The 14008-nt window shown below is 37.5% G+C and overlaps 1 protein-coding gene across 1 annotated transcript in view; it reads left to right on the forward strand.

Moving 5' to 3' along the window:
• LOC109929757 (intermembrane lipid transfer protein VPS13B) overlaps positions 1 to 14008 on the forward strand; it is a 310493-nt gene that overhangs the window by 93228 nt on the left and 203257 nt on the right. Inside the window, exon 3 of the mRNA XM_048596229.1 lies at positions 998 to 1145. Within this exon, the coding sequence (XP_048452186.1) occupies positions 998 to 1145 (148 nt within the window). The remainder of the gene's footprint in view (positions 1 to 997; positions 1146 to 14008) is intronic.

Below are 14008 nucleotides of genomic sequence, written 5' to 3' on the forward strand. Positions count from 1 at the left end.
TGTGTTCTTCCAGCTCTACACCTTGTTATCTCATGAAATGCTAGTAATCTTTTTGGGTGAGTAATCCAATGGCCCAGGTTAATGTTCAGGGACGTGAGTTTGAATCCCACAAAGACAAAAGGTGGAATTTGAAATTTGAATAAAATCTGGACCTAAAAGCTAATTTAACAATGACCATGTAACCATTTTCAATTGTTGCTAAATCCCATCTTGTTCACTACCGTACTTTAGGGAAGGAAATCTGCCATTCTTGCATAGTCTGACCTACGTGTGACTCTGACCCACAGCAATGTGGTTGACTCTTTAACTGTCCTCTGAAATGTCCTAGCAAGTTACTTAATTCAAGTGAAATCAGCAATGGACAGCAAATACCAGCCTTGCCCGTGACACTCACATCAAATGGAAATATAAGAGAAACCATGAAATGCACCTTGTTACAAATATGTACAGAAATAATCACAAAGGCATAGATACAGCCACTTGAATTTATATTCTGTCTAGAGAACAATAAAACGTGCTAAGATGTTTCACTGAAGTATTATCAGACAAAACTTTTACACTCAGCCACAAAAAGGGGTTAGTAAAACAAGTCAGAGGTTTTGAGAACTTTTTTTCTAAGTGCAGAGAGAAGTAGAGACAAGGAGGGCTTTATCTTTGTAGCCAAGAGGAGGCAGAGAAACAAAGAGGCTTTGTCTGTTAGCTGCAAGGGTCTTGATTGAAATATGTTCAGGCAGTGTCAGGTCAGTTTCATGTAGATATGGACTCTCAATGCAAAATAGCCAATAATTGCAGTAAATTATGTCATGTTAAATAGGAATCCATAAGATGGCTGAAACGGGAAATATATGATGTCTTGCCAACTGATGCTTCCTGAGGGCTGATTGCTCAGGCACATGTTTGGAATAGAACAGAGCAAGAGGGTATCTCAGTCTTTGTGCTATACTTGAACTTGTATTAATTAGAGCTGACACTGGATGTGTTTTTCCCTCTTTTGCAGCAATCTGTGGGAGTTATTCAGTCAGTCATGCCAACAACAAGGAAGAAGGAGGATGAGGTATCTGTTGGCAGTACGCCATTGGCAATGCAGCAATCAAATCAGGCCTCTGAATATGCTAGCAGCCCTGTCAAAACGAAAACGGCGACAGGTAGGTTGTTTACACTTCAGTTAGTACTTCACAAGTGATGTGATCGACTGCAAGAAGATGTTATTTGACAATACTTGCAGCAAAGTCAATCAAGGCCATAAGAAAATAGATTCACAGGTATCAAATTAAAAGAAATGCATGGAATTTTGAACTAAAGTTGATCAATTTTGTCAGGGAGAATGAAGTGTAACAGTAGAGCATGATTGTAAACAAAAACTAAGTTTTAGACATCTAATTAGCAATTAACACAAATGTGTTTCAAAGTGACTTGAGCAATCACTTTCTGATAGTCCTAGTTGAAAGTCGACAGCATATACTGTCTTCTCCTTATTCCCTAACCTTAATCTATGAATGTATTAAATTAAAGTGGTCAGCTGATACTCCTGAATAAATATTTAAGATGTTGCGAAAGATTTTTCCACTTCCACCAATGAGAATACTATGGTGTAATACAACCTATAGAGCAATGAAAAGGACAAATAAATTGCTGCTTGTACAGCTGCTGTCACATAATCTTCATATTTATAAGATTCTAAAATTTTCAATTGAATTTCCAATTTTTCTCTCTTTTTCACAAACTGTGTCAAAATTTCCATTTCTCATCTGGGTGATTTATTATATGTTTATGTGACGAATGCAGGCACTTCATGGCTAAGTAAGTGCTAGTTCTCTCACTGGCTTCTATCAGTCAGTACCCAGCATGTGAAGTCACACGTTAACTTTTGATATGGCTGAAAAAGCACTTTTTAAAAGAATTGGTGCACGTGTTATACATAATATTGGAGCATTATATATTAGATAAATTCTCCACATGTATAGAGTGGATAATTTGTTTTTTTTAAAATGTGTTTGATTTTCATTTCTCCACCTGTGGTGGAAAGGGCAAAAGAAATAGGAGGGAAAATCCATGAAATTGAAAGGGCTCCCTCAATAATCTTTGGCTTTAGAAATTCTCAATGTTTTGTGATTATTTTTTATTTAAACTGTAACCACAGGAGGAATTATTCGTTTGTGAGGCACAATTGCCTCCTTCTGTGCTGTAACCATTCTACGTGCCTCATTTCGAAACACACTTGGTTTGCACCTAACATAGGACATGACAGCATGGAAATTAGCTATGTCCTCCTAATCCAATTTTCCTTCTTTTTAAATGAAATGTTCTGTTTTTCTTTGGACTCTCTATCTAATTTGACTTTATTGGTGAGATTGACTCTTCAGTGTTTACTTATAGTAATATCTCTTATGTGCTCATAACCCTTAGTGTGAAAATGATTCTTCTGAGCTGTCTCTTTGTCAGTGATTTATAGACCAGTGGAAACAACATTATACTATTTATATTCTCAAACCATCCCAAAGGTTATTTCAAGCTGGATCCACCCAATGATCATAACAGGAAGCAGGTGGGGTTATGACATAAAAATAGAGTGCTGGAAATGCTTAGCAGGTCTGGCAGCATCTGTGGAGAGAGAAGCAGAGTTAATGTTTCAACTCAATGACCATTCATTAGTTTTGATGAAAAGTCATTGATAACAGTACTAGTTTGTTTTTCTCACTTCGCAGATGCTGCCAGGCCTGCTGACTAGTTTCATCATTTTCTGTTATTTGATGTTCAGCAACTGTATTGTTTTCTTCTGTATAGTTGTGGCATGTGACAGCTTGGCACGCATGATACTGTGGTTCGCACAATGAAATAACTGAACTGTGTTGTATAAGTTTCAAGCAACATCCTTAAAATGATAATATTAAAGTTGGGTCTAGTGTCATTTGGGCGCATGGAGAGAATGAGAAGCTCAGTGAACTTCAACATGTCATTAAAATGGTGGATAATTCAGAAATGGACTTGATGTACAACTGTTTTCTTAAAAGTGGCATTAATGATACAGAAAGGATAGACAGCATCTAAGCAATTAATGGGACTATACTTTGTGATTAGTGTGTGATGGGCCTAACAGGGATTCATGCAAAATAATTAAACCAACAGCAGACTGAAATGAATAACATATCTGCAGGATGAAAGAACAATTGGGGAGAAGGCAGAAATATAGTTAAACTCCAATTAAGTGGAGGAGTGATGCTCTTGATAAGCAAAAGTTTAATAACCATTAAAAGTGCTGCTATAACAGGATCAACTGAGTTCCCAGAAGCAGCCTCGATAGAAAATATTAATTAACTGAGTAATTTTTGGTAACTGACTCACTGTGAAAGAGCAGGGAATAAGATGTTTGTCCATTTACAGAAGCCTAGTACTGTGTTGGTTTGCAAATGGGTTTTCGATCGTTGAGAGAGCCAAGGCTTAAATAATGGCACTAATGTAGGAAAATGTCCCAAGGCGCTTCAAATCATTAAAACAGATTATCTGATCAGTTACATTATTTTCTTTCCGTTCAAGTCAAGAAAGGCATAATTGGCTGAAGTATTTAATGGTAGCTCAGTGTTTTGAGCCTCTGCCAAAGGTGAATATCACCCCCCAAAAGGCACTGTTTATCCAACAGAAATTAAGTTTTTTCTTACAGAAAGTGTGGACTCCTTATGGACATTCCTATTCATAATAAGCACAAAGAATGTTTTGAGAGGCTTCAAGTTTTAACAGCATGTCACATCAGTGTACATCTGCTCAGACACCAGCCACACTATTCATGACTTAATTGTTTATTTTCTTCTGCAGAATCCTCATGTAATTTTCTGCATCCGCCTACAAAACTCAGTCTGCCCCCTAATATAATGATATATTTAACACTGAAATTCATTAGTCCCTCATCCAGAGGTGGAAACCTCAAGCTCGGCATAGGTCTCTGAGCAACATGGCATTCTCAGTCCTTCGATCAGGGAATGCTTCCTTTGTTCACATGAAAGATCAGTGATTTAAAATTTGAGCTTGTTTTCTGTCTCCACAGATCCTGCCAGACCTGCTGAGCATTTTCAGCATTTTCTGTTTTTATTTTGGATTTCAGCAATAGTTTGCTTTTGTATTAATAGTTACTTCAACCCCTAATCTCCGTCCAATAATTTCACTGCCAGGGTTTCTGTTTTTAAAAAACAGCCTACCATTATTGGGCTTCAGCCCATTGTATTGATGTTTGCTGTTGTATTTTTGGAGCGTAAAATTTGTCCCTACCTCTTGTTGAGGGTGACTGGTACAAACTGTAGTTAGATTCCAGTAGCCACAATGATATGTCAAAGACCTGGGATGTTTCCTTACTTTCTGCTCATTGGAGTAGATAAAAGTTGTGGTAAGTGAGTTTTGGGTTCCATGGTGGGTGGGTGGGTGATTTGGATGACTTAGTGAAATGTGGAAAAGAACAAGTGAGAAGATGAGAATAATTTTTTACTGATTGCATTATAATCTAGAATACAAGGGTGTGGAAGCAGATTCAAACAGCTTTCAAAACACAGTTTACTTGTCGTTGGCAATGAGAAAAATGTAGGGTTTTACAATCCCAATAGAGACCACAAGATAGGATTTCCTAAACGGCCAATGCAAAGAAAACAGTTGGACAAAATTTCACTTGTTTATAAGTATGACTGTAACAGACCAACTAATATCAGCACAGTTCACATGCTAAGTAGCAGGCGAATGACATTTCAAATAAAAGGTAAATTTCCTGTTAAAAGACCCTGCTTGATTTACAACATATTCACTCCCACCACCACCAATTCACAGTGGCAGCATTATGTACTATATACCAGATGCATTGCAGCAACATGTCAAGTCCCCTTTGACAACCCCTTTCCAAACCTCATCTCCACTGCCTGACTTGGAAATACATCACTCTTTCTTAATTGTTGTGGGATCAAAATCCTGTTCCTAATTGCACTGTTGATGTACCTACACCCCAAGTTGGCAGCAATTCTGGAAGAGTTGGAACTTACATTCCAACCTTGTCAATGACAACCGTGTCTCATGAAAGAATACATTTTAATAAATGTTTATTCAGCGAACAGTAACTTCATCTAGTGACAAGTACCAGCATTAATTTCCACATAAATGGGGCATCACATGTAAACTCTGTCTTTCAAATTTGGCTTCAGGTATGTGGAATCCCTCACATCCCGCTCAATGGATTTGGTCCCAAGTTGCTTTCATCTGCAGTATAGTTTGTGGTAACAGTGGCCACCCAGACAGCGCACCCCAGCAGGACTTCCCTAGCTAGACTCAGTAGTCTTGCTGAATGCCCAGAGATGCCTTTCTGAGACCACTCTTAAAAGGTAGAAGCTAACTCCAGCAAAAATGAAACTGCATCAGTGAGGTTGTTGCCAAATCCAGAATCCCTGCTGTCTCTATCTTAAGCTTTCTGTCCTTCTTAAACTGTATTACATCTATAATTCCATGCTCCCCTTGCCTAGTTTTTTTGATCTGTCAATATCAATAAACTGAACTAGAGCAGCCATTAAAATACTGTACCTTCAAAAGTGGGTCAAAGGGTGGGAATTCTGCGACAACCATCTCATCTCCCTGAAACCTGTGCGTCGCGTCATCTGAAAGGTGAGAAGTATCATGGAATACTTCCCACTTGCCTGGGTGCCAATGAAAAACTCATTTTTCCAGTCAAACATAAATAGTACACTACATACTGCAGCCTGGAAAAGGTATAAAGATACCTTCACATTCAGTGCATTGTAAATTCCTACTGTGATTTTGAAGTTACATAAGGACTTCCCATGCTTTTAGGGTTTACCTTGCACCCAATTAATAGTTTATAAGATAAAGAAGGGACCTAAGGGGCAATTTTTTTCTTGCAGATGGTGGTGCATGTATAGGATGAGCTGTCAGAGGAAGCGGTGGAGACTGGTACAATTGTAACATTTAAATGGCATCCAGATGGATATATGAATAGAAAGGGTTTAGAGAGATATGGGACTAGATTTATATAGGATCTCTGGTCAGCATGGACGAGTTGGACGAAGGTTCTGTTTCCATGCTGTATATCTCTAAGATTGTATCACTCTATGAGCTTTGGATGTCCCACAGTGTTTTATGGCCAAGTGGGTACATTGAAGTGCCACATTTACGAAATGTGGCAGCTAATGTTTGCACAGAATAGTTTCACAATAGCAGGGTGTTAATCTTTTCTTTGTGATGCTGTCTGAGAAAAATAAATTGGTTACTGCAGAGGGAGAACAGCTCTTCAGATGCTGCCGTGGATCTTTTCCATCCAGCTTGGAAGGCAGACATGGCTTGGATTTAACTTTGCATCTGATGAATGGCAGCACTGCCTCAGCACAATACTGAAGCACTAACCTGGATATATCCTCAACTGGCCACAGTGGAACTCAGCGTTGTATCTGAAGAGGCAAAACTGTTGCCCTGAGCAATATCCTGGAAAATTTATACCTAGTTTTTTTTTATTCTTCCATTGATTGTGGGGATTGCTAGCCAGGCTAACATTTGTTACCCATCCCTAATTACCCTATAATTGTATTGATTGCTAGATCATTTTAGATGGCGTTTAAGAGTCTACCACATTGCTGTGGGTATGGAGTCACATGGAGACCAAATTATGTAAGGACAGCAGATTTCCTTCCCAGAACAACATTAGTGAACTAGTTGGGTGACTGCAGCAATCCTTGACAGCTGCCAGTGTCACCTTTACAGAGACTAGCATTTAATTTCAGATATATTAATTATTTGAATTTCAATTCTTCCAGCTGCCATGTGAGATTTGAACTTTAATCTCTAGACTATTAGTTTGGTCTCTGGATTACTATTTCACTGACATTAGCACTAAACTACTGTCTCTCCTTGAACATTTTGGAGAGGATTATGTAATATATGCAGGTTACTAGCTTTTGTATGAAATTGAAATTGAAAAAATACTGCAGTGTATATTACAGTGCAAAACATATCTTGAGATATTTGTAAAATAGCCAATAAAGTGAAAAACACGTTCCCTAAACAGTCGTAAAGTTTCGTCTGTTCCTAATATCAATTAGGCATTGATTTGCAATTATGGAAGCAGTTGTATAATTTGTAGTGATCTGAGTGCAATCTAGTATAAACAGAATGATTGCTTTTCTAGAAGAAAATAAACTCCCATAGTTAACAATTACTGTATTGTGGAACAGATGTAAAAGACTGAAGTATTTCCTGTTGTAATTGAATTTGGCATGAGGCTTTAAAAAAATTGCTGTAATTACGACACTGTCAGCTGGAGAAACCTGTGTCACAAAGAGACTGCAATTTGATTTGTATCCTTTTTTAATGCCTGTAGGCTTTCTTTATAGGTTTTGCCTGCATTTTCTTTTGAATGCTTTAGTTTCTGTGCAAGTCAACTATATGGTACATAATAATGTACAATTAATAAAACCTGTGAATTTATTTTTATCTGAATGGTGAAAATGGTTTTATTGCATACACCAGAACCATTAGTGCTTGTTGGCATCTTTCACATGTTCATTTGTTTACTCCCACAGTTCAGAGCGATGCTGTCATTTCAGGGTTTAATTTCCCAGTGAAGTAACTTTATGGCACAGAATTTAGGCTTAATGAATAAAATCTGTGATTTGATGATGGGTGCAAAGAATTATATACTTCCAATCCTCAAGAAAGTGTGGAATCAGAAAATACCCTCTGGCTCAAGCAGCCTGGCTACTATACTATCCAAATTGTCTATTTAATTCTTGAAGTTGCGGAACTATCATACCCAAATGTGATTAAGAAAAACTAGAGAAACCATTCTTACACCTCCATTCATCAGTCAAAACCAACACTTTCCACTGTTCTTACGATCTGTACAGCATTTGATTATTTCTATCTCTACCTATTCCTGTAACCTTCAGTTCATTCCTAAGCAAGTATTCATTCATCTCTTTTTGGTTTTGAAGTAGTAAAGTGACTCTATACTAAGTGGCTAGTATATTGCACATATTATTCACTTTCCGTATTAGCTGAAATTTACTATTGCTGTCATCCTGTAGATTAGCTACTTCTGATCCATATTATATAACAGGCTTTTAAGACTCAAAGCATTTTAGAAGTCAGGTCTTGTAGCTTTGAATTAATTACTTACTTCAATGTTAGCTGACTTTCGTTGTGATTTTTATGTTCAAAATTTAATTTTGAATTTCTGGAATTCTTCCTTTCCTTGCCCTCTTCATTTCGCCTTCATCTTCTTTTTCTCAACATCTTCCTTTACCCCACCTTCTTCCTGTCCCCCACCTTCTTCCTTGCTCCTCTCTCTTCTTTTGTCTCTCCCCTACCTCACTTTCTGCTGTTCCCTCATTTCTTCCTTTTCACCCCTTTCCTCCCTTCAATCCCCTTCATCCCTTCACCCCCTCATCCCTTCCCCCCCCCACCTCCTTTCAGCCCCTTCTTCCTCCCTGCAACATGTTCACTTTTTCCTTTTTATTCCTCAAACAAGATGTTTCAAGCTACAGGTGGGAATTCTGAGCCTTAACTCAGTCATGGAGTTGGAAACTCAGGTTCACTATGTATGACTGTATTGGATGCTGAGCAAGCTGGCAACAGATTCTATGAAAAGAAATTGCAGTGATGATTTTCATGGCTTTATTCATGGGTTGTCATAAGAAACAGGTGCTTTTGCTTCAACTTCTTTTAAATGTGTTAAAATGTTTTAGTTTGGAAATCACGTACATAAATGTTAGCTCTGTTTGTTTAAGTGTGTTGTCAGAACTGCTTTGGGATTTCCTGAAAATTAATGAGTAATTGGAAGATTACTTAAATGTTTCTTTTTAATTCTATGTCCCTGTATGTAGGGAAAGAATTCTGAAGTTTAATTGTAAATTGGTGAGACTTTCATAGGAAGACTTCAAGACTATTTCAGAATGAAGTGTAAGATTTATGTGTATAATTTACATCATTGAGAAGAGGAAGGGAGAAAAGTGTTACTGGAGGATTATTCTGCTGGATTCGGTCTGCTTTGTGGTTCGTGCTTTAGATTTTCTCAACTTTGTTTTGCCATAAATAGGACAGCATGTTCCTTTGTAATTGAAGATGAAAGAAAGAGTTGCATTTATATCGCTTTACATGACCACCAGATGTCTCAACCATGAAGTAGTTTTTAGGGGTTATTGCTGTTGTAGGAAATGCAGCAGCCAATTTGTACTAAGTAAACTCCCACAAACAGCAATGTGGTAATGACCAGATACACTGTTTTTTGTGATGTTGGTGACGAGGACACTGAGGATAACATCCTGGCTTGTCCTTAAAATAATACAAGTAGATCTTTTACACCATGTGACAGGGTAGAAGGAACCTCAGTTTTAGACTCTAATCCAAAAGTCTGAGCCACCAGCTGTGCAGTACTCCTTGAGCATTGCTTTGGAGTTTCAGCCTTAGTTTTTGTGCTCAATTTCTGGAGTGGGACTTAAACCTGGAGAAACCTGACTTGGGCCTGAATGTTACTAATTGAGCCACGGATAACAAACTTCCAACATAAGGAGTTCAATTGTGAATCTGTTTTAATTCAAACTGTTTTTGAATGGCCACCGCAGATGTTTCCAACAAATGGTCTGAGCTGTGGTGTGACTCAAGGCTGTCTCTAGATTTTTAAAAGCAGCCTGCAAAATGCTTTATTTGTATATTTGCTAACTTAATAGCGTTGTGCTAAAAAGCGATGTTCAAATGTAAAGCAGAAGTATATTTAATGTGCAAATCATTTCTGATAATTTTGCTTTCATATTCCATACATTCAAGGTTCAGTAACCTATTTTGATGATCTCAAATATGTAAGACAAATATAAAGTAATTAACAACAGTTCACTGTAGGCAGTGTGACTCAGTAGGTTAAAAATTGTGTTTGCACCTCAGGGGCCTTGATTTTTAGAGCCAGTCCAGGCTAATAGCAGCCAGCTGTTAGGATATAGTACTTAGCAGAGAGTGTTTGCTAATTTATTTTTCTTTTTTTCACCTTTCCTCTCCATCCCTTCTCTGGCTTTAAATGAAAACTCAAAATGAGAGCCCTGGAAAATGATTCAACTGTAGAGAATGTCAAAGCCAAGCCCAATCTTGTACCTATATCTGTAATTTTATTACAGTAAACCTGCACTTTCTGTAAAAAAGTTGATGGATAATCCCAGCTGATGGTGTATCTCAGGAGCTGAGGTTATTTCTTCTGTGATTGCTGTATTTGTTAACTGCATACTGGAGATGGTCAGTTTAACCTGGTACTTCAATCCTGTGGTATGACAATAGGTTGCACATTTATCCAAAGAAAGCTGCTGAATGAAGCTGTGAATGCTTCAAGTAATAACAAGATTCTTGACAGAAATTGCATTCATGGGATGTGGGCACCACTGGCTAAGCTGGCATTTTTTGCCCATCAAGGCAGTTAGGAGCTAACTGCATTGCTGTTGGTTTAGAGTCTCATCTAGGAAAACATGGCAGATTTTCTTCCCTAACGGACATAGGTGTAGATTTCCTTCACTAAAGGACGTAGTGAACCAGCTGTTTTTCCTTTAATGACAATTGACATGGTTGCCATTATACCAGCTTTGTGTCCCAGATTTTTATTGAATTCAAATTTATCAGTATGCTAAGAGTTGAACTCATGACCCCAGAACAGTGGACTTGAGTTCTGGATTACTCGTCAATGACATTACCTCTACCCTGCTGCCTGCTATGGAGTGGCATACATGAAAATGAGACTTACTGTAAATTGGAAAAAGAATTCCAGATTATGTTATTCCACAATTAGAACTCAAAGATATGTTAGCAAAATTAGATTCAAGTTTATATCTTAACTGTCTAAAATCTTTTGACTGTTGATGTTAACATTGCCAGTTAAATCATAATAGATATTTTAAATTAACTTGTTCAGATGTATTATGACACACCTGTGGAGCAAGTGGGACTTGAATCCAGGCCTTCTGGCCCAGAACTTAGGGACAGTAACACCGTGCTACAAGAGCCCCAACTAAATAATGATAGTGAAATTAATTGTACTGTGCATCACTTTTGTGTAAGACATCCATAACTTGTGGTGAAGAAGTGAATTGTGAATTGCCACAAGTTGCTGGAAGACACGCACCACTCATTCATCAGCCTTTGTGAAAACAGCTGTTGTTCTCTATGGTGATCATGACAAAATGGAAATATTCTAGTTTTAATAAATTACATTTATCTATTATTTTGAAGAATTACATGTTGTACAAATTATGTACAATTTACAGTGCAGAAAAAGACCAATTTCTAAGCAGGTCCATGTCAGTCCACATGACCCTCCTTTAACCATTCTTCATCTATCCGTTATCAAACTATTTTTCTGTTCCTTTCAGCCTCATTCACTTATCTAGCTGCAACTTAAATGTGTCAATTAACTCTACTGCATCACATGAGCAATGGAGTTAAACTTCTAAAATAAAACTGAGTAAATATCACATAAATATGTTCATAACAAACAAATCAAGGAAGCATCCTTCCAGAGAAACTCTTATAGTCATAGAGTCACACAGCATGGTAACAGACCCTTTGGTCCAACCAGTCCATGCTGAACATAATCCAAACTAAACTACTCCCACCTGCCTGCTCCTGGCCTGTATCCCTCCAAACCTTTCCTATTCATATATCCATCCAAATGTCTTTTAAACATTGTAATTATGCCCACATCTATGACTTCATCAGGATGTTCATTCCACATGTAAATCACCCTCTGTGTAAAAGATTTGCCTCTTATGTCTTTTTTAAATCACTCTCCTCTCACCTTAAAAATGTGCCTCCTAGGCTTGAAATTCCCCATCTTGGGGAAAAGACAACTACAATCAACATTATCTATACCTCTCATTGTTTTATGAACTTCTATCAGGTCACCTCTCAACCTTCTATGCTCTAGTGAGAAAGGTCTCAGCCTATCCAGCCTTTCCTTGTAACTCCATCCTTCCATGCCCGCCAATATCCTGGTAAATCTTTTCTGAATCCTCTCCAGCTTGATAATATCCTTCCTACAACTTAGTTCGAATTGAGATAAAGTATAGTCCTGATGCTTTTTGCCAAGTGTCATATTAATCTTACTGAGATGTGATTAGAAAATGCAAACTAAAATGAAATTCTTGTTAAACTATTGAATGAAATGTAAATTAACACAGTGGATTGTTCTGACTCAACTGGTTTTCCAAATATTCTAAGGGTTTTTGATAGGCAAGTCTCAGCAAAACCAAAAACTGTTACAAGACACAAAAAATCCTTCCCTTTTTTTGATCAGACGATTTTTGGTTAGACACTAATCTTATTCTACATTATAATGTAATACCTGAGGTATTTATATTTTTTGAATGAAAATAACATTAATTTTTTTGTTTTATGAATTATACACACATCACATTGAAACATTTGCCTGAGAGAATTTGGCCCAAGCAATTTTCTGTTAGCTCTTAGAAGATCTGACTTAAATACTGGCAGCAATTTCAGAAGCTGTCTTATTCAAGACAGGAGACTGGCAGAATAGACTATATTTTTCCTCATGTCCTGATCTACATTTATTTGAGTACAGAAGTAACAGATTAATTTTCCCTGAACCATACTAGCTAGGACTTCAGTATTGCATTAGAGGAAGATTTGTAGGAAATTGATTTTCGCCAATTTGGCACAATCTTGCAGTTCTGGACTCATCGTGCCATATTCTCCAAAATAGAAGAACTAACTAAATATGAAAACCATCAGATAGTGTAACTTGCCATGTAAACATGGTTGTACTGGAGTTCATCAGAAGCTGGCTGGAGCCACACTTAAATGAACAAATGGCAAAAAAAAACTTGCTGGCTTGCAACCAAATCACATGCACAAATGAGCAAGCCTTCCTACTGAGAAATTCCATTTCCTGGAAATCCACTTGGAAAAACAAACAGAGTAGCACCATGTAGTAGCATTTTTTGAAAAAAGCTATGTAATCATATCTGGCATTAAGACATTTAAAGCATACTGGACTTCTTCAGTCTATCATCATGGCTCATCACCAGCCAGCAGACATCTACCAGCAACAGTGTGAATGGAAGGAAGTATTTGTGACCCAAGAAATCCCCTTGCCTCCAGCTTTATTAACTTAGATGAACAATCAAGCTCTCTGACTGTTGCATACTGCTGTGATCTAAAAACAATCACCATTAAGTAGTTTCTTAGGATTAGCTACAAACGTATATTAGAAGTTCCAAGGACATCAATCCAAAGACAGCTACACTGCTGAAATGTAAAGTACAATAATTTTCATAGTGACCGATAGCTTTTAACAAGAACATCAAATTTCCAGTTAGTAGTTGAAATGATAATATTTGATGTTTAAGATGTTTATTGTGACAAACAAACACTGTTGACTAAGTGCTCTCTTTGAAGGCATCTTACACACTAAACTGGAGAACAGACTCCCTCCCTTATTTTAAGCACAACTGAAAAGGAGACTTCATTGGTGTGCATTGTACTGTCCTGTAAGTAGTCATCCTATTCTACTGAAATCAGGCCACATCTCCTGAGAGTTTTTTTTTCTGATGTTTTTCTTTCTTAGCCTGGTAACCTGTAGCCATTACAGTGAGAGTATAGCTATCTGTCCTTCCTCTAGTGCAAGCTTGGTGAACCTGGCAGTTTTGTTTTTTAACTTCTCAGGAATTTGGTCTTTTCAATTAGGTATGAGCTTCTATTCTATCATAGTCAACCATAGAGATTCTCAGCCTTCAGCTGCTCCCTCTCTTATGCACCCTACCAGAATAACCCTCCTAATTGTGGCATTCACTAATATTTTAGGAAAGCCTGCAACCTGATATCACAATGGTTTACTCTGTACCCTGACCATCTCAAAGCCCATCACCATTGAAATGCACGCCTTATGGGCCTTGTATTCAGGTGGAGATTAATTAGGATTTATTAGGATGATTAATTATACCTCGTAGTGAAAGTGCCCCTGGATATCAATGAATATATT

The sequence above is a fragment of the Rhincodon typus genome, chromosome 4, assembly GCF_021869965.1.
Source record: "Rhincodon typus isolate 14 chromosome 4, sRhiTyp1.1, whole genome shotgun sequence".
Lineage (NCBI taxonomy): Eukaryota > Metazoa > Chordata > Chondrichthyes > Orectolobiformes > Rhincodontidae > Rhincodon > Rhincodon typus.